General features: G+C 38.8%; 1 protein-coding gene across 5 annotated transcripts in view; it reads right to left on the bottom strand.

Annotated features, from left to right (window-relative positions):
- Positions 1–21112, bottom strand: part of BMPR1B (bone morphogenetic protein receptor type 1B) — a 247028-nt gene that overhangs the window by 5574 nt on the left and 220342 nt on the right. For all 5 annotated transcript variants that reach the window (XM_021939087.2, XM_021939085.2, XM_021939084.2 and 2 more), the window contains 3 exons: positions 20170–20467; positions 2833–3008; positions 127–257 (listed from right to left, as the gene is read on the bottom strand). In XM_021939087.2, the coding sequence (XP_021794779.1) occupies positions 127–257; positions 2833–3008; positions 20170–20467 (605 nt within the window). The remainder of the gene's footprint in view (positions 1–126; positions 258–2832; positions 3009–20169; positions 20468–21112) is intronic.

Genomic DNA, 21112 nt, shown 5'->3' with positions numbered 1-21112 from the left:
AGGTGCCATCACCATCACCATTAAAACAAAGAAGAATTTCTACAATGAATACATGGAATTTTGGCTAAAACATTAGTCTATTTAGAAGTCAGTCGCAGCCACATGGTTACCTCAATTGAGCCTTACCTCATCACTGCTCCATCGGTTTGGGAATGAGGGGCGTAACTTCTTGATGCACACAATCTCTCTCATGTCCTCGTAGGAGGGGTCACTGGGCACTAGGTCATGATAAGGAAGCTGGTATTCTTCCACTATACCTAAAATGTGTTGTTATTATTATTATTTTCTGTGAAGTAGAAATAAAAGTCTAACACAGCTCTCAAAGGAAAAGTGCTATCAGTGTTACAGACAAGTTCAGGCAGAAAAATAGCAAAATAAACCTTGAAAAATAAATGGTGCTTAATCTAATTTAGAAAAAATGAATACAAAGCCCAATGAAAAATATTATCATAGGTCTTTAAGACTTTCTTTCCTAATTTCCAAAAGCTAAGTAAAACAAGCATCTTAAATTTATTTCCAATTTTATAAAGAACAAATTAAAAGACAAATCTACATTAAATCTCAATGCAAATTTGCAAGACATATCCTGAACTCATATTATATAATATGTGGCTATTTCTATTACTATAGTATGAAACTATGAACATAATTTGGAAGTGTATCCTACTTGAACGAAGTGTCAGATTTACATTTTCTTCTGCTTAATTGGAGGAATGTGGTTTTGCCCATTAAAATTTAGAAAATTATAGACACCCAAAAATATTAACTATGAATTTTTTAGGTCCAAGGATTATCTGATTTTTTTCTATATTTATCCAAATTTTCAATAAGGAATATATTACTATTAGAAAAAGTATGTATTGTTAAGAGTTAAGAAATACAAATCTATAGCATCTTCATAAAAATGTATACTAAACTCTTTCATTTTATCATTCCTAGTATTTCATTTCTACCTTTTTCCTCTTCTCCTTTAAAAATGCAGGCTTCTAGTGTGTTCTTTTTCACCTTCTCAGATTAACTCCTCATAATAATTACATTAGAGGCTGCTGCTCTGAACAGTCTGTTTATATAAAGCTACCTTGTTTTTAAGCTGAGAATAGTTTCTCCTGTATTTGGCCCACAGGCTTTCAAATATAGGCTTCTTGTAGCCCTGTTTGTTTTAGATGTTCAAGAAAACATAATTAGAAAAATAATTTTGTTCTCTACACCTTTAACTTCCACAAAGCTATCTTAATTAAGTATAAGCATGTTATTTTATAAAAGGCTTGTCTACTTGATTTTTTTTTCTTTTTTAATACAGATTGGGTCCCAACCTATTGCCCAGGCTAGTCCTTAACTCCTGGCTTCCAGTGATCCTCCCCACTCGGCCTCCCAAAATGCTGGGATTGCAAACGTGAGGTTTATCTACTCTTTATAATGCATGAAATCAAGGCATAGACAATCTGTTAATTTCTTGGTTACTTCTTCTTTATATTTAGAATGAGAAATTTATTCAATATCTGGTTAGAGAAAATTTCCTGCATTAACTTTCCTTTTGGACAAAACAGTTCTCTCACTTCAGAGAGAATGTGTCCTATTTCAAATTTCTTACAACAGGTTCAGAATTCCCAAAGTGATTATTAGAAGCCATTGTGCCACTGAAGATGGTCTTTCTATCAAAGTGTGAATGCAGGTTGATTAACTGTTTCTTCTTTGCATTTAAATATGAACCTAAAGATGGTATGGCTCTACCAACCAAAATGAAAATTTTTAATAGTAATAATAGCTAACATGTATTGAGTGCTAATTATGTGCCAGGCAGTTCTCATTATCTTTACATTCATTGAAACCATACAACCAAAGAAGTGGATATAATAATTCACTTCATCCTTAAGAGGAGAACTCTGAAACAAAGAAAAGGTTATAACCTGTCCAAGGCATCACAGGTAAATAGCAGGAACACGAACAAATCTCAGTACTAGTTAAGTGCATGCTGCACTGTCAGAATCTTCGGCAAGCTCATGCTTTCATGAAGATGGATTTAAATTGGCCATCATGAGGAACATCAGCAGCATCAAGGCTTTTTAATGAGAACAACCATGGAATAACATAGAGTACTTGATACAGAAAAGCCGAAGATTAAGCTCCTTGCCTAAAAGGTGTCAGAATTTGCTCAAAGACAGATTGTGTAGCAATCAAAATAGTACAAGCAATAATACTTCTGAATATTTAAATATGTCTTCTTGTTTATTATTAGTGGTTTTACTAGGGAATCCTCATGTTTGTAGAAAAAACAATATCATAAAAAATAACAATCCTCTGATACTTTAATTTCCTTTTGATAAAAAAAATCGATGTTTTCAAATTGCTTTATGAGGAAGTTTTATAAAAAATAAATACAGAAGGTAAGAAATGGGTGTCCCTCCCCATATTTATGTCCTACTGTCATCTCTGCAGAGGAAATCCCAGGGAATGGAGTTGGGGATGGGGCCCAGCAGCTAGGTGAGAATAAACTGGCAGGGACAGAAAAGGGGGTTTGATTTGATGGAGCCACCGCTGGAGGAAGAACCCAAGAGAGAAATGAGACAATACACAGAGCAGAAAACAGTGATGTTTGACAAGACAGGGGAAGCTGACAGTGTGTCTAGTGGTAGGTGAAGGAAGGAAGCAGTCAAAGATTATTCTAGGATGTCGAATGTAATTTCCTGGAAGCATTATGACTGCATCAACAGAAATAAAGGGGAAAATAAAACCAGATCTTACAGACAGTAGGATAACTTGGATTTCTGATCAGAAAGAAAGGATTTGTAGTAGCTCCGATAGTAGCTTTTCAAAGATAGCACTGCTTCTTACCTCCTGATACACATCTCCTAGCAACCTCCCAAAGGATGAGGCCAAAACTATACATGTCAGCCATGATGTAAGACTGGAAGTGATTTCTGTTCAAGCTCTCGTCCAACACTTCTGGAGGCATATAGCGTTTGGTGCCAACTCGAGTGTTAGGTGGTATGTCAACTTCATTTGTATCACTAAGGAAAAAGTAAAGCAAAGTATTATAGCACTGAAGAGGACCAACAAAAATGAATCAAGGTGATTCTTAAACAATGGCTTTAGTTATTGAAAGGTGGAAAAAAAAACCAAAAAAACTTGCCAGGGAATAAAAACAATTTCTTAAGGAATATTTCTTGCCAAAAGCTATATTAAATATTTACAGGTTAAAACCCAATGAAAAGCAAGCTGGTACTGTGGTGCACGCCTTAGTCCCAGCTATTCTGGAGGCTGAGGTGGGAGGATAGCTTGAGTCTAGAGGCTCAAGGCCTGACTGGGCAACATAATGAGATGCCATCTCTTAAAAAAAGTTAGAAAAAGAAAAAAACAATGAAGATGAAACTCAGTCAGAATGAAGCTGCAGCATTTAAAAGTGCATTATCAATAGATCAAATTTATACCCTAAACAACTGCTAAATATATATTAAATGTCTAAAAAACCCTCTTCCTTGCCCTCCTATTTAAGCTTTACTCTTAAAATGGGCATGCACACATGACAATTTCGTGAGAAACAGTATTTCTTAAGCCAGCTGTTGTAAAGCTCTTAGATCTACAAACAAGTTTAAAAATGGGGAAGGAGAGAACCAACAAAGACATACAATTGTTTTACTCTGGCAAGGTGGGACATGTAAAAAGGCTTTCTACTATCACTATTGTTTTATGAACCAAATAGCATTTAACTTTTTTAAAAAGGAACAAAACAATAATGGAATATGACATCTTTAACTTTCTGAAAATTTTACATGGCCCATTTACTATTCCTTCCCATAGACTGGGAAAAGATTAATGACGGAGGGACAACAACCTGCACACTGGCACTTGGGTGCGGTGTGCCTCAGTGCGGTGAGCTGGAGCCACAGTTCCAGCCCCTGTTCTAAGGGTGCTGAATGACTAGGCTGATGATTATGTACAAGCCCTGCCAACACAGTACTAGGCACATATTAGACACTTAAGTACTATACCTCATCAGAAAGGAACTAAGTAGAAAAGTAACAAACCCTAGGTATAACAGATGAACAGACTATAACCAAATAAGGTATACTATAAAACAGAAAAGGTACAGAAACTCATTATTAAACTGAACTCTGTGGAAAATCTTGGATAAAACTTTCTACCTCCTGACTCCCAAGAATTTTTTTTTTTTTTTTTTGCTTTTGATTACACTCTATTGACTCTCAAGCATATACGTGTTATTTCTCCTCAGCCTGGAAAATAGATTCGTTTATCGAATATCACACTTATCTTGCTGTCATAGATAGTCAATACCAAAACACTAGTGGCTTTAGGAAAAAACAAAAAATCAAAAACCTCTGGGTTTGATCTCATTACCTTGACCACTTCTACAACATGAAATACGTGGTGTCATTTTTTGTCATTTGAGAACATTTTAAGTGTCACTCTCAAAATTTTTACATTTACTAAATGTATCTCAAAATCATCTCAAAATTTTTATTTACTAAAATATAAAATATAAAGCTTCATTTTAGAAAGTTTTAAACTCACTTCCAGCTAAAATTATTAATCTAAAATTATTTCAACAGATATGTCATCAGTGTACTCATTAGGCCCCTCAGGGTTTTCTAGGTGCAATAATAACTAGCCTGTTTTCCTAAATAAAAGTTAAGATGTTAAAAAAAAAAGTTAAAGTGTAATTAAAAAACAAAACAGCTGGCATTCCTTACCATATGCAAACATAGGTCCCAGTGTTCTGGGCTCTTTTCTAAAACTGGAAAAAGAAGTTAAAATTTTAATTCTCAGCACTTACGTACTGGTACAATAGAAAATCGTCATTTGTATGTGTAAATGATAAACGACAGAGGAGGCAAGTATGCTGAGAAGAGACTTAATGGTAAACTGGAAACATGTCAGACTGAATAGATGCTACAAAAGCTCCACTTCCATTTATAAAGCACTCTCTCCTCCTACTCCACCTGCTGACACCTCTCATGGGAGGAGAGTAGGGATTTCACTAATGTGTTGCCAGCATGTTCTAATTTTAATTTTTAATCATGAGGAAGACAGCGGTGGCCCCAGGTAAGAAGTCCTGGGTCTCATGCAGAGAAAACAAACATGGGAGTTTGCAGGTGAAAAGAAGATGGTTAAAGACCTAAATTATATTCCAGAAAACAGACTAGGAAAGGGAATCAAGAAGAATCTGAAGACAATCCACACAGAAGTGCATTTAGAAAGGCCAAAGGTGTAATCTGACCACAGTTGATAAAGATTTTAGGCAACTTCATTCCGTTCTTACTCTTAGCTCCTTAATGTTTATTTGGATTTGGGAGGTCAGGGAAAGATAATGAAATGTGTGATGTAGAGATATCTATTGGAAAAATGACAGGTAACTGTGACCTAATAATAGAATTAAAATTTGTGACAGCTGGACTGTACATAGTACATCTCTAAATTCTTTTTCTAAAACACTGCAAAAACATACACTCAAGGATTTTGAATGTCGACCAAATGCCAAAAATCAGTCCCTTACGTAGTTCCTTAAATACATGCATGTACATATGTCTAGATGCATGTTCAGCAATAAGCCCTCTCTCTCCTCACCTTCCTCTCCCACCCTAGATGTTTGCCCTAGTAGTAGCTGAATAAATATTCTCCCTAGTAATATTTGAGTAAGTGATCTGGTTTCCAACTTTAGACTATCAACTCCTTTGAGCCCCAAACACTTGTCACAGTCACAGCCATTTGGTATATACCCAAAGAGCATAGCCCCAATCCCTCTCCATCTGTAGTGTGTCTTGCACATGACAGAAAATTGTACTTTAAATGAAAGAAGGAAAAGTTTTGTTACACTAAACTTTGCTATGGATAATTTAAAGGGAAATATAAAAATCTCTGGTCTGTATGGGCCATAAAATGAGATCTTACCAATTTCTAGAAGGATAAATAGAATTTCGTTGAGCAAACTAATTCTGTGAAAGATCACTATTAACCTATTGGCAAGTGCCTTTAGCACCACACTTAAACAACAAACATGAGAATTACAGTTAATTCATATCTGATACTGTAAAGTGTCAGATCCTCCAAGACATTTGGCTCTGCCCCTTCTTCCCTCAGGCATGTTTCTATAATTGAAAGTCATTAGATTACATTTCTTTCTTGGATTTTCAGTAACATCATTTTACCTGTTCCCAAATAATGGCAGAGAAAAATTGAGCTCGTGTTAATCCTAAAGCCAAAAATAGAAATAAATGTGATTTAACACTGGGGTACCAAGAATAAAGGAAGAAAAAGAGAGTGGAAGTAGAGTCAGATGGTGTGGTACACATGAAAACAGAAACAGTACAACAGACAGAAGGTTCTAGGAGAAAGAAGGAGGCAGAAAAGGGCAGGGTGCCTTCTGCACTAGCTTCCTCTAGTCTCCTTGTCTACGGACGGTTATGGAGGGGAGAAACAAGGTTGACAAGAAAAGACAGATACTGCACGAGGGTTGTAGACTCAGAGACAATAACTCCAACCCCACACAATAATCCTATGTACTGCAGTAGCTACATACATATGAAGTCAGATTATAAAACCATACAGAGGAGACATAAATAGGATACTGGTTACTTCTGGGAAGGATAGAAGGAAATGGAAAAGGAACAGGACTACAATGGGGCTATCTTCAACATTTTATTTCTTTTAAAGAGAAAAACATGGTAAATCGTTAACATCTGTTCATATTAAATTATTACATGGATGTCTCACTTTTATACTTTTGTGTATGTTTATAATATATCACAAATATAAGTATATGTAATATATTTCTAAGTATACTATAAGTTAAAAGAACCCAGCAGGATCCAGAACTAGAAAAATGTACATTTCAAGGAATACAGGATAGGTTATAGGCATAAGGACGGGAAGAACAAAAGTGATATAAATAAACCGGACAAAATTACAGAGAAAATGAGCTGCTACGAAGGAGAACTGAAAATATCCCATTAAAAACAAGAGTGTTGCATTCACTACAGAAGAAATGCTCTCTCTCTTCTTCTTTCCCATGGAGAAGAACTGGAAATATTTGCACAAAGGGGTCATTATTAAAAAGTAGGGTTCAGAGAATTATAAGAGTCGACAATTTTGCCCTTTTATACTTCAATAATTAATACTCCCACTAGATCCAACATGGTTTTTGTTCCTGTTAATGTGAGTACTAAAGAGATTCAGACTTAAGTAGAATTAGAAGGAAATGAATACACAATTTGAGTAAAATAAAGTAAATTAAGAGATGTCAGATAAATTCCTCTCCAGGAGAAAAGCTTGCTTTGTTTTCAAATCATGCTTTAACGAGTATTTAAAAAAAAAAAAAAGAAAGAAAAGGCCTGGTGTGGGGGCTCATGCCTGTAACCCCAGCATTCTGGAAGGCCAAAGCAGGTGGATTGCTCGAGTCCTGGAGTTCAAGACCAGCCTGGGCAACACAGTGAAACCCCGTCTCTACTAAAAATAGAAAAATTTGCTGGGTGTGGTGGCACATGCCTGTAGTCCCAGCTACTTGCGAGGCTGAAGCAGGAGGATCACTTGACCCTGGGAGGCAGAGGTTGCAGTGAGCCAAGATTACACTACTGCACCTTAGCCTGGGCAAGACTGAAACCTCATCTCAAAAAAAATCAATAAACATTTAGGGACAGTGGGGATGGAAGAAGATAAAACAAAAATGTCTGCAATTTTCTCAGTAAGAAGTTAATGGTAATGAGAGCCTGGGGGTAAAGGGGAAGTCAGTAAGGGAGAAGAAGGGTTCTGTTCTTCTAGCCTAGGGTCATAAGATATTAAGCCCTGTAGGGGTTTAAAAAAAAAATGTCCAGGTGGACTAAATTTTATGTACTACCTTCCATCACAATCTCCAGTAAAAACATCTTCAAACCTGAGCTGTTCGTATTTTGGAAGCCAGAAGACAGCAACTATATAATGTGGAAAAGGCACAACGCATATGGGAGCTATCGACTGATAATGCAAATGGGAAAACAACTCCTCTGAATTCCCAGACAAGCAGTGAATAATGCTGAGTTCCCTACTGTACCAGGTAGGAATTAGGTTAATGTCTGCATTCATGTGGAACTCAAAATGCAGGGTTGCTCTCACCTAGGATTATATAAAGAGGCCAGAAAACCAAGTTCCTATTTCTGACCAAAGTCACTTGAATGACAGTGGTATGATATAGAAAATGCTAGCGTGGTGGAGTATGAGGTCTACATTGATAACAAAGGGCTTCATAAATCTGTGGACACTCCAAGTGGCTCTTCTACCCCAGGGAAGACATAAACAAAGAGAGTTCGGAAGGTTACGGTTTTGAGGGTAGGGAAGGGGAGCAAAGGGAAAGACTTTGAGAGAGAGAGAGAAAAAAAAAAAATTAAAAGACACACAAAACTAAGATTTTCCTCTTCTCCTCCGAAGGTGCCAGGGAAGGACATACCAAGCAGGGGGGTGATGGGAGCCACTCACCCTGCCAGAAGACACATTTCAACCACTGACGTTGTTTAGAATTGTGGCACATGGTGACAATAAAGGTAGGATTTTAATCAGTTTTATTATTGACAGTGCACTCCCTTCCTGCCTGTGCCTGGTGTACCGCCCCTGGCATGCCCCTCAGCACAGCACTGCTGCCTGGTATGGCATGTGCGTACTGCAGGTGCTAGTGTAACTGTGGGAGGGAAGCCATGGGGCTGCCTGTGCATGCAGAAAGGCTGAAAGTGGAGCCTTCAGCTGGGATCGTGAGCAGGTTGGAGAATGAAACATGAGCACCCCAGTGGACTCAGGGAACAGTGCATGCCTGAAGCTCTTGACTATCTTGCATTAAATGAGGGCAGTCAAAAGATTTTTGTTTTGGTGGCAAGGAGTAAGGGGGGAGTTGTTTTGAAAATATAGTATCTCTTTAGTCTCATAATATATTAAATGTTTTTCATGTTAGTTAAGCCTTTTAGTTATAAACCTAAACCCAGAAAATCTGGCTAAAAGTGTTATGTTAAAAAAACAAGAGCCCCCACTGCTTGACTGAGCACAGGGCACCTTCCCCACTGTACCATAAACTGAAGTAAGAGTCTCATGAAAGTCCTAAGCACAGCCTGCTGTGGCAATGAGAGGCGAGCGCAGGGACAGAGTTGCTAGCTCCAACAAGGTGGCTCTACCTCTTTGAGCCTTTGGGCACATGCAGGTGGTCCTCCTGCTGGATGTTGTTGATGCCTAAAACAGAGAGAGGAAAGGGAGAGAGACGGAGTAGGGAGATTAAAAAAAAAAAAATAAGAAAAAGAAAAGTAATAGGAGAAAGAAAAGAGAAGCAAACATTGTATACCTTAAAAAATCTAAAAAGCTTCTTATGAAATAAGAACTGTACTTTAAAGAATGTGTGAAACAAAGGAGAAATGAGAAGACATGTGAAGGAGGCCATGGGTTTGCTTGTGGTTTGTAAGTGATGTCTGAAATCAGCTACACATTATATGTACTACAGGATGTTAAATCCTCTCTCAGCAAGATGATTTTGATTTCCCAAAAGCATAAAAGATTCTCAAGTGTCTACGGAAGAATGGGCTGTGCACATCCCTGTGGGTTTCCTGCGGCATCGTGGAGATAGCTGAGGAACTGACTTGCAGAACTGAACTCTGCGGCAGATGTTCACCAGTAAGGGGAGTTTTCCGCAGCAACTTTCATCAAGGTTCAATGCTGCTATGATAAAATCCCAAGAAATCTCAGGGTATCTTAGAAACAGAACTTTAGAACTAAAAAGTCTTCAACATAAGGTGGGTATGACTGCAGAAACCTTGACTGGTAGTGTTCACTATGCCACGAATGAGCTTAGTTTTATGACTTTGGTGAGTCATTTAGCCACATCATTTTTAAAATGCAAACCAAAAGCAGCGCTAAAAAGAATCACATCAGCAAGACTCAAGAAATTCAGTATCCTCCGAGCTAAGCTACCCTCTCTCTTTTGCACTTGGATAATTTGACAATCAGCCACTGGACATCAGTGTGACGGCCTAGTCTTCACTGCAGGTTTTCTATTTAAATTTAATACTTGAGAGCCCTAAGCCAGGATTTATTTTTCCCATATGAAAATATCTTATTCTGACACTGAAGTCTCAGAGGAGTTGCTGAATTCTTCAGAGTGAAAAGTGAAAAGCTTTGTAAGTTTCTTCAAGGCATTTCATGTGTCACTGTTTTCTCCTCCCAGTAGAGACTGGTGGTAATGGTGATGTCCGCCAGCACATCACCTGGATTAAATTTCTGCTGATCAGGAAATGCATCGGCATTTACGTCATTGTCAAGAGAACACATGAAAAAACCAACACAGGATTTTAAAATTTATATGAGCAGGAAACCTCTAAAGCATAGTCTGCTCCCTCTCTGTGGCTCCTGACTTCCCTGGGAGCCTTTCAGAAATAACTGAAAAGCCTAAGAGAACACTTACCACTACACAGAGACCGTCTCACAGGAAGTTATCATATGAAGTCAGAGAATTCAGCACAGGGTAAGCTGTGACTCCACTTGTAATTAAAGTCTAAATATCCATGCATATGTGCAAAAATACAATATAAAACAGTGAAAAAAAGAGTAGAAACTAAAGAAACACATTAAGCAAGTTTTAAAAAAATAGGCTCAAAAGCTGAGAAGAGCAAACTTTGAAACACAGAAAATAAAACTAGAAAAAGCACCTCTGAAATGATCAAATGTAATCTGCATGTAATGGAAGATGATGCTGAGGCCCAGAAAGCTAAACGGCCCCACACAGCTAGGCTATGGCCATAGGAGTCTGCACAGCCAACATCTGGGCTATCATCTTCATCTCTTCATCTCTTGATGAAGTAGTTAATATACGACAAATAAATCTCTGAATTATCCCTTAAAATAGTCCCTCCACTTCCTAGAATCAGGGTTTGTATGAAATTTGAGAGGTCAATCAGTTCATTCTCCTTCCATTAAGCAGAACTAAGTTTCTATAATATAATAGATACTCACTTTCCTTTTTTGTTTTAAGGTCTATAAAGGAGATGAGTCTCAGTTATTTTGCTATTGCCTACATTTATTGATTCACAACAATGTTAGACTACCTCTAATGGGTAACTCACTATGTCATGTTAAATGGGAAATATATTAATTAAGCTGGCATGGATCCTGCTCTCAAGATGCCCCATCACTGGTAGGAGAGATGAGGCATGTCCCAAAATAACTGTAATACCAAGCAGACAAGGACCAGGAAATTACAACAGTAGTACAGAAGATGCTGTCATTATTCTCAGCTGGGGGATGAATCAAGTGACTTAGAGGTGATTCTGGGACTGGATTAAGATACATGGAAAAACAGGGACTTTCCAACCCATGGACTGTGCAATCAAAAGCAAGGCAACAGCAAACATGGGGTATATAAGGAGAAAATGCAAGTAGCTCAGTTTTGCAAAAGAAAGCATACAAATTTGAGAGTTTGTAGAACATAAGATTAGAAAGGTGGATTTCGGCCAGAATGTGTAGGATCTCTGGTGTTAGGAAAAAAGTTTTTTCCTCATCCTGTGTTCCATATGGAACCATTTATCCATTAAACGTTAAGTAATAAGCACCAAGGAAAGGCACTAGAAATGTAAATCTGAAAAATGCATGTTATCTACTTTCAAGGGGCTTACTTTCCATTGGGAATGACAAATAAATAGTCAATGATGACTATATAACAGGCAAGACATTTCATGATAGTAAGCACAGAGTTATATTAAAAGACACAAGAACGGAGACTAAAAACAGCAGGTGGGGAGGTTCCAAGATGGCCAAATAGGAACAGCTCCAGTCTATAGCTCCCACCGTGAGCGACGCAGAAGATGGGTGATTTCTGCATTTCCAACTTAGGTACTGGGTTCATCTCACTGGGGCTTGTCTGACAGTGCATGCAGCCCATGGAGTGTGAGCCAAAGGAGGGTGAGGCATAACCTCACCCGGGAAGTGAAAGGGGTTGGGGAATTCCCTTTCCTAACCAAGGGAAGCTGTGACAGACAGTACCTGGAAAATCAGGACATTCCCACCCTAATACCGCGCTTTTCCAATGGTCTTAGCAAATGGCCCACCAGGAGATTATATCCCGTGCCTGGCTCCTCACTCATTGTTAGCACAGCAGTCTGAGATCCAACTGCAAGGCAGCAGTGAGGTTGGGGGAGGGGCATCCGCCATTGCTGAGGCTTGAGTAGGTAAACAAAGCAGCTGGGAAGCTTGAACTGGGTAGAGCCCACCGCAGCTCAAGGAGGCCTGCTTGCCTCTGTAGACTCCACCTCTGGGGGCAGGGCATAGCTGAACAAAAGGCAGCAGAAACTTCTGCAGACTTAAACATCCCTGTCTGACAGCTTTGAAGAGAGTAGTGATTCTCCCAGCACAGAGTTTGAGAACTGAGAATGCACAGAATGCCTCCTCAAGTGGGTCCCTGACCCCTGGGTAGCCTAACTGGGAGGCACCTCCCAGTAGGGGCCGACTGACACCTCATACAGCTGGGTGCCCCTCTGAGACGAAGCTTCCAGAGGAAGGATCAGGCAGAAACATTTGCTGTTCTGCAATATTTGCTGTTCTGCAGCCTCCGCTGGTGATACCCAGGCAGACAGGGTCTGGAGTGGACCTCCAGCAAACTCCAACAGACCTGCAGCTGAGGGTCCTGACTGTTAGAAGGAAAACTAACAAACAGAAAGGACATTCACACCAAAACCCCATCTGTACATCACCATCAACAAAGAACAAAGGAAGATAAAACCACAAAGATGGGGAGAAACCAGAGCAGAAAAGCTGAAAATTATAAAAATAAGAGCACCTCTTCTCCTCCGAGGGAACACAGCTCCTCACCAGCAAAGGAGCAAAGCTGGACAGAGAATGACTTTGACGAGTTGAGAGAAGAAGGCTTCAGACAATCGGTAATAACAAACTTCTCTGAGCTAAAGGAGGATGTTGGAACCTATTACAAAGAAGGTAAAAACCTTGAAAAAAGATTAGATGAATGACTAACTAGAATAAACAGTGCAGAGAAGACCTTAAATGACCTGATGGAGCTGAAAACCATGGCAGGAGAACTATGTGATGCATACACAAGCTTCAGTAGCCGATTTGATCAAGTGGAAGAAAGGGTATCAGTGATGGAAGATCAAATGAATGAAATGAAGCAAGAAGAGAAGTTTCGAGAAAAAAGAGTAAAAAGAAACAAACAAAGCCTCCAAGACACATGGGACTATGTGAAAAGACCAAATCTACGTCTGATTGGTGTACCTGACAGCGACGGGGAGAATGGAATCAAATTGGAAAATACTCTTCAGGAAATTATCTGGGAGAGCTTCCCCAACCTAGCAAGGCAGGCCAATGTTCAAATTCAGGAAATACGGAGAACACCACAAAGATACTCCTCGAGAAGAGCAACTCCAAGACATGTAATTGTCAAATTCACCAAAGTTGAAATGAAGGAAAAAATGTTAAGGGCAGCCAGAGAGAAAGGTCAGGTTACCCGCAAAGGGAAGTGCATCAGACTAACAGTGGATCTCTTGGTAGAAACTCTACAAGCCAGAAGAGAGTGGGGGAAATATTCAACATTCTTAAAGAAAAGAATTTTCAACCCAGAATTTCATATCCAGCCAAACTAAGCTTCATAAGTAAAGGAGAAATAAAATCCTTTACAGACAAGCAAATGCTGAGAGATTTTGTCACCACCAGGCCCACCTTACAAGAGCTCCTGAAGGAAGCACTAAACATGGAAAGGAACAAGCTGTACCAGCCATTGCAAAAACATGCCAAATTGTAAAGAACATCGATACTAAGAAGAAACTGCATCAACTAACAAACAAAATAACCAGCTAACATCATAATGACAGGCTCAAACTCTCACACACCAATATTAACCTTAAATGTAAATGGGTTGAATGCTCCAATTAAAAGATACAGACTGGCAAACTGGATAAAGTATCAAGACCCATCAGGGTGCTGTATTCAGGAGACCCATCTCACGTGCAGAGACACACATAGGCTCAAAATAAAGGGATGGAGGAAGATCTACCAAGCAAATGGAAAACAAAAAAAAGCAGGGGTTGCAATACTAGTCTCTGATAAAACAGACTTTCAATCAACAAAGATCAAAAGAGACAAAGAAGGCCATTACATAATGGTAAAGGGATCAATTCAACAAGAAAAGCTAACTATCCTAAATATATATGCAACCAATACAGGAGCACCCAGATTCATGAAGCAAGTCCTTAGAGACCTACAAAGAGACGTAGACTCCCACACAATAATAATGGGAGACTTTAATACCCCATTGTCAACATTAGACAGATCAGTGAGACAGAAAGTTAACAACGATATCCAGAATTGAACTCAGCTCTGCACCAAGTAGACCTAATAGACATCTACAGAACTCTCTACCCCAAATTAATAGAATATACATTCTTCTCAGCACCACATGGCACTTATTCCAAAATTGACCACATAGTTGGAAGTAAAGCACTCCTCAGCAACTGTACAAGAACAGAAATTATAACAAACTATCTCTCAGACCACAGTGCAATCAAACGAGAACTCAGGGTTAAGAAACTCACTCAAAACCACTCAACTACATGGAAACTGAACAACCTGCTCCTGAATGACTACTGGGTACATAATGAAATGAAGGCAGAAATAAAGATGTTCTTTGAAACCAATGAGAACAAAGACACAACATACCAGAATCTCTAGGACACATTTAAAGCAGTGTGTAGAGGGAAATTTATAGCAATAAGTGCCCACAAGAGAAAGCAGGGAAGATCTAAAATTGACACCCTACCATCACAATTAAAACAACTAGAGAAGCAAGAGCAAACACATTCAGAAGCTAGCAGAAGGCATGAAATAACTAAGATCAGAGCAGAACTGAAGGAGACAGAGACAGAAAAAAACCTTCAAAAAATCAATGAATCCAGGAGCTGGTTTTTTGAAACTATCAACAAAATTGATAGACCGCTAGCAAGACTAATAAAGAAGAAAAGAGAGAAAAATCAAGTAGATGCAATAAAAAATGATAAAGGGGATACCACCACCGATCCCACAGAAACACAAACTACCATCAAAGAATATTATGAACACCTCTACGCAAATAAACTAGAAAATCTAGAAGAAATGGATAAATTCCTGGACACATACACCCTCCCAAGACTAAACCAGGAAGAAGCTGAATCCCGGAATAGACCAATAACAGGCTCTGAAATTGAGGCAATAATTAATAGCCTACCAACCAAAAAAAGTCCAGGACCAGACAGATTCACAGTCGAATTCTACCAGAGGTACAAAGAGGAGCTAGTACCATTCCTTCTGAAACTATTCCAATCAACAGAAAAAGAGGGAATACTCCCCAACTCATTTTATGAGGCCAGCATTATCCTGATACCAAAGCCTGCCAGAGACACAACAAAAAAGGAGGATTTTAGACCAATATCCCTGATGAACATCAATGCAAAATCCTCAATAAAATACTGGCAAACCAAATCCAGCAGCACATCAAAAAGCTTATCCACCACAAACAAGTTGGTTTCATCCCTGGGATGCAAGGCTGGCTCAACATATGCAAATCGATGAATGTAATCCATCATATAAACAGAACCAAAGACAAAAAAAAAACCTGATTACCTCAATAGATCAGAAAAGGCCTTCAACAAAATCCAACAGCACTTCATGCTAAAAACTCTCAATAAATTAGGTATTGATGGGACGTATCTCTAAATAATAAGAGCTATTTATGACAAACCCACAGCCAATATCATACTGAATGGGTAAAACTGGAAGCATTCCCTTTGAAAACTGGCACAAGACAGGGCTGCCCTCTCTCACCACTCCTATTCAACATAGTGTTGGAATTTCTGGCCAGGGCAATCAGGCAAGAGAAAGAAATAAAGGTTATTCAATTAAGAAAAGAAGAAGTTAAATTGCCCCTGTTTGCAGATGACATGATTGTATATTTAGAAAACCCCATTGTCTCAGCCCCAAATCTCCTTAAGCTGATAAGCAACTTCAGCAAAGTCTCAGGATACAAAGTCAATGTGCAAAAACCACAAGCATTCCTATACACCATTAACAGACAAACAGAGAGCCAAATCATGAGTGAACTCCCATTCACTCCAACTTAAAAGGGATGTGAAGGACCTCTTCAAGGAGAACTACAAACCACTGCTCAACAAAATAAAAGAGGACACAAACAAATGGAAGAACATTCCATGTTCATGGACAAGAAGAATCCGTATCGTGAAAATGGCCATACTGCCCAAGGTAATTTATAGATTCAATGCCATCCCCATCTAGCTACCACTGACTCTCTTCTCAGAATTGGAAAAAACTACTTTAAAGTTCATGTGGAACCAAAAAAGAGCCCGCATTGCCAAGACAATCCTATGTCAAGAGAACAAACCTAGAGGTATCACGCTACCTGACTTCAAACTACACTACAAGGCTACAGTAAACAAAACATCATGGTCCTGGTACCAAAACAGAGATATAGACCAATGGAACAGAACAGAGTCCTCAGAGATAATACCACACATCTACAACCATCTATCTTTGACAAACCTGACAAAAACAAGAACTGGGGAAAGGATTCCCTATTTAATAAATGGTGCTGGGGAAACTGGCTAGCCATAAGTAGAAAGCTGAAACTGGATCCCTTCCTTACACCTTATACAAAAATTAATTCAAGATGGATTAGAGACTTAAATGTTAGACCTAAAACCATAAAAACCCTAGAAGAAAACCTAGGCAATACCATTCAGGACACAGGCATGGGCAAGGACTTCATGACTAAAACACCAAAACAATGGCAACAAAACCAAAATTGACAAATGGGATCTAATTAAACTAAAGAGCTTCTGTACAGCAAAAGAAACTACCATCAGAGTGAATAGGCAACCTACAGAATGGGAGAAAATTTTTACCATCTACCCATCTGACAAAGGGTTAATAACCAGAATCTACAAAGAACTTAAACAACCCCATCGAAAAGTGGGCAAAGGATATGAACAGACACTTCTCAAAAGAAGATATTTATGCAGCCAACAGACACATGAAAAAATGCTCATCATCACTGGCCATCAGAGAAATGCAAATCAAAACCACAGTGAGATACCATCTCACACCAGTTAGAATGGCAATCACTAAAAAGTCAGGAAGCAACAGGTGCTGGAGAGGATGTGGAGAAATAGGAACACTTTTACACTGTTGGTGGGACTGTAAACTAGTTCAACCATTGTGGAAGACAGTGTGGCAATTCCTCAAGGATCTAGAACCAGAAATACCATTTGACCCAGCCATCCCATTACTGGGTACATACCCAAAGGATTATAAATCATGGTGCTATAAATACACCTGCACAAGTATGTTTATTGTGTGGCACTATTCACAATAGCAAAGACTTGGAACCAACCCAAATGTCCATCAATGATAGACTGGATTAAGAAAATGTGGTACATATACACCATGGAATACTACGCAGCCATAAAAAAGGATGAGTTCATGTCCTTTGTACGGAAACAGATGAAGCTGGAAACCATCATTCTGAGCAAACTATTGCAAAGACAGAAAACCAAATACCGCATGTTCTCACTCAGAGGTGGGAATTGAACAATGAGAACACTTGGACACAGTGTGGGGAACATCACACACCAGGGCCTGTGGTGGGGTGGGGAGAAGGGGGAGGGATAGCATTAGGAGATATGCCTAATATAAATGACAAGTTAATGGGTGCAGCACACCAACATGGCACATGTATACATATGTAACATACATGCACGTTGTGCACATGTACCCTAGTACTTAAAGTATAATAATAATAATAATAAAAAACAGCAGGTGGGCCAGGCATGGTGGCTCATGACTATAATCCCAGCATTTTGGGAGGTTGATACAGGAAGATCACTTGAGTTCAGGAGTTTAAGGCCAGCCTGGCAACATAGTGAGATCCCATCTATTTAAAAAAAAAAAAAAAATTAGCCAGGCATGGTGGCACGTGCCTGAAGTTCTAGCTACTCAGGAGGCTGAGGTGGGAGGACTGCTGGGTCTGGAAGGCCAAGGTTGCAGTGAGTTGTGATGGTGCCACTGCACTCCAGTCTGTGTGACAGAGCAAGACTTTGTCTAAAATATCAAAATTAAAAAAGATGTCTCAAAGGAAGAAACTGTGAAGATCAGTAGTTGTGATCTAGATTGAGAAGGGGATATGGGTATTCGGGTAATGATAAAAGCATGTTATAAACACTTGATGGTATGAGAAGTGTGAAGTCTTCAGAATAAATCTTGCCAAAGATAAGGAGTGTGGTGGAAATAGGGCAGAAGAATAGCCCAGGGTCAGAAAAGAGTCTACTGTACCAAGGGACTCTAACTACATTTTCACATGAAGCCACAGGGAACTACGAAATTATTTTGATGCCCAAAATTAGGCTTCAAGAAAATAAATCCAGTGGCAGCATGTACAAAAGACTGGAAATAGGAGAGACAAAGAAAGTAACTCAAAATGCTTCACCCCAGAATCTAGAAAAATTGTACAGAAGGCCCACACTGGCCCAGTAAAAATGGGAATATTGTGGAGAGAAAATTCATTCACTTGAGCAAACCAAAAGTTAGGGAACAAAAGATGATGTCAGACACCTAATATTAAGAATGGATCAGCCAAAATTGGGAACTAGGAAGCAAATGCAGATACAGCAGGAAATCTAGCAGTGGGAAAATACATTAAGAGGTAAAAAGAGAGCAGAGCCAGTGGAGAGACAGAAGGGGAAACTGGAGTACAGAGATACACCAAGAAAACAAGAGAAAGGTTTGGACACTATGGATAAGGTGATGGCAATAGAGAAGGTCTCTGGTGTCCAAGCCCAGTGGTGTCTCTGAATAAAGCAGTGTCCAGAGAGAATGAAACAGAAGCTGAATTACAAGACTATTACAAATTGCTAGGTTTTAAAAGCAGATGATCTTTTGGAACTCTTGGGAGAAATTTAACAGGGGAGAGAAGGAGAGACAGGCTGGTAATTTAAGAAGCATTGTGGGAATTTTTTTATAGGAGACTTGAAAAGGGTTGTAGGTCAGAGGAAAAAAATTAGAAGGGAGAAAGGATTTAATAATCTTTATTGGCAGGAGATTCATATTTCTAACTTAAATCTATAGCCCAAATCATTTCCTCTTGCTTTGTTTTGAAAGATCAAGAACTTTAATTTCCCATCCTTTACATGGTGAAGACCTTAATATATTCGGGGTACGTTATTAAATCACACCTCAGCCTTTACTTCTGGCCGAAAATACCAATCCATTGTCTTTTTCTGTCAATTTTACTTTCCAAACTTTTAATAATCTCCATGGCTTTTTATTTGTGCTCTTCTCCATGTATTACAGAGTCTTAACTTAGAAAAATCCACAAAATGATCCAACAATTTAATAATGGCTGAGCCTAAACTGAGTTCTTTAAAAGGTAGTTACACGATGATTTCTCTACACGGGTGGTTTGCAAGCTCATTTTGTTTGCTTTGTTTTCCAGAGAAACCATTTATTCTAATTAAATCATCTGTGAGATGGAAGGAGCCTCTCTGATTAAAGTGAGAGTAAGCAAAATAGAGTCCCTACTATCATCTCCCCTCCCTAGTGTGCAGAAGCTACTGATGTAACCCAAGCAGCCCTAGGGGTCTGGAAACCACTGTTTTACAACATGCTCTGGTTTATGTGCACAGATGTTAAATTCACTGTTTCAGGTACAGGATAACAGTACTGAATAACAGCTGGGTTTCATTTATTAGTTTCTAACATTTCTCATAAAACACCTATGCAAGTTATCTTTCCTATACCATATAAAAAATGTCTTTATCTATATATAATCTGTAAATTTTCCCCAAAACTTTTTCCTACTTACAAATGTTACAAGGAATTCTGACTACATATTCCCAGGTATTAGCTACCTCTTTTCTACATAACTTAATGACAGCTGCAAACCTAATGTGAACAGTCTCTAAGCAATGTTTCTGATGAGCATAGAAACAATAGAACAGACCCAAATATGCTGTGTTGCTAATAAAATGTTTGGTGGTTCTCCCCCTCAAATGTCAAAATTAATGATATTCCTCTTCTACTAAATATCCTAGAAGCACTGTGCTACAAAATAAAAAGTAACAGAAAAGAGTCATAAAACATATATTTGTTCACTTTCATACTAACCTAATAAATTTAACAGCCAGGCCCAGGTCAGCAATACAGCAAGTTCCATTTTTCTTCACCAGAATGTTTTTACTTTTCAGATCTCGATGGGCAATTGCTGGTTTGCCTTGAGTGCTAAAGATTTCTGTGTGTAAGTGACATAAGCCACTGACAGAAGAGTAGGCTAACTTCAGCATTGATTTAGTGTCTAGGGTGGTGGACTTCAGATAATCATAAAGGGAACCATTTTCATGATAGTCTGTGATTAGGTACAACTGGGTCCAGGACCCCGTCCCTTTGATATCTGCAGCAATGAAACCTAAAAGGAAAAAAGATGAAAAGGTTTAGTGTTTTCCAAATAGTATCAGGAATAACTCATATTCTCAAACATCATTCTTTGTCACAGGTAATTTTTGTTTAGCATTTCATTCAATTTCCTGACTATGCCTATGATGGTATTAAATGACTAATACCAATAAGAGGCAAAATTGTATGAGTAAGGCCGGGCACAGTGACTCACACCTGTAATCCAAGCACATTGGGAGGCCATGGCAGGTGGATCACTTGAGGTCAGGAGTTCAAGACCACTCTGGCCAACATGGTGAAACCCCATCTCTACTAAAAAATACAAAAATTAGCTGGACATGGTGGCATGTGCCTGTGATCCCAGCTACTCAGGAGGCTAAGCAGGAGAATCACTTTAACCTGGGAGGCAGAGGTTACAGTGAGCAGAGATCACACCATTGCACTCCAGCCTGGGTGACAGAGCAAGACTTCATCTCAAAAAAAAAAAAAAAAAAAAAAAAAAAAAAAATTACAGGAAGAGAGAAAGATTCAGAGTTTACATCTGAAAATATGGTCCCTTCCTCATCAGTAGTTGGTGTTTAAACTACTTTATGGTATTATAAACTACTATGTTATCTAAACTACTTTATGGTATTATAGTTACACATAAGACATTGTT

This window comes from Papio anubis, chromosome 3 (assembly GCF_008728515.1).
Source record: "Papio anubis isolate 15944 chromosome 3, Panubis1.0, whole genome shotgun sequence".
Taxonomy (NCBI): Eukaryota; Metazoa; Chordata; class Mammalia; order Primates; family Cercopithecidae; genus Papio; species Papio anubis.
Note: the sequence above shows the minus strand (reverse complement) of the source record. Positions and strands in the feature narration are given on the sequence as shown.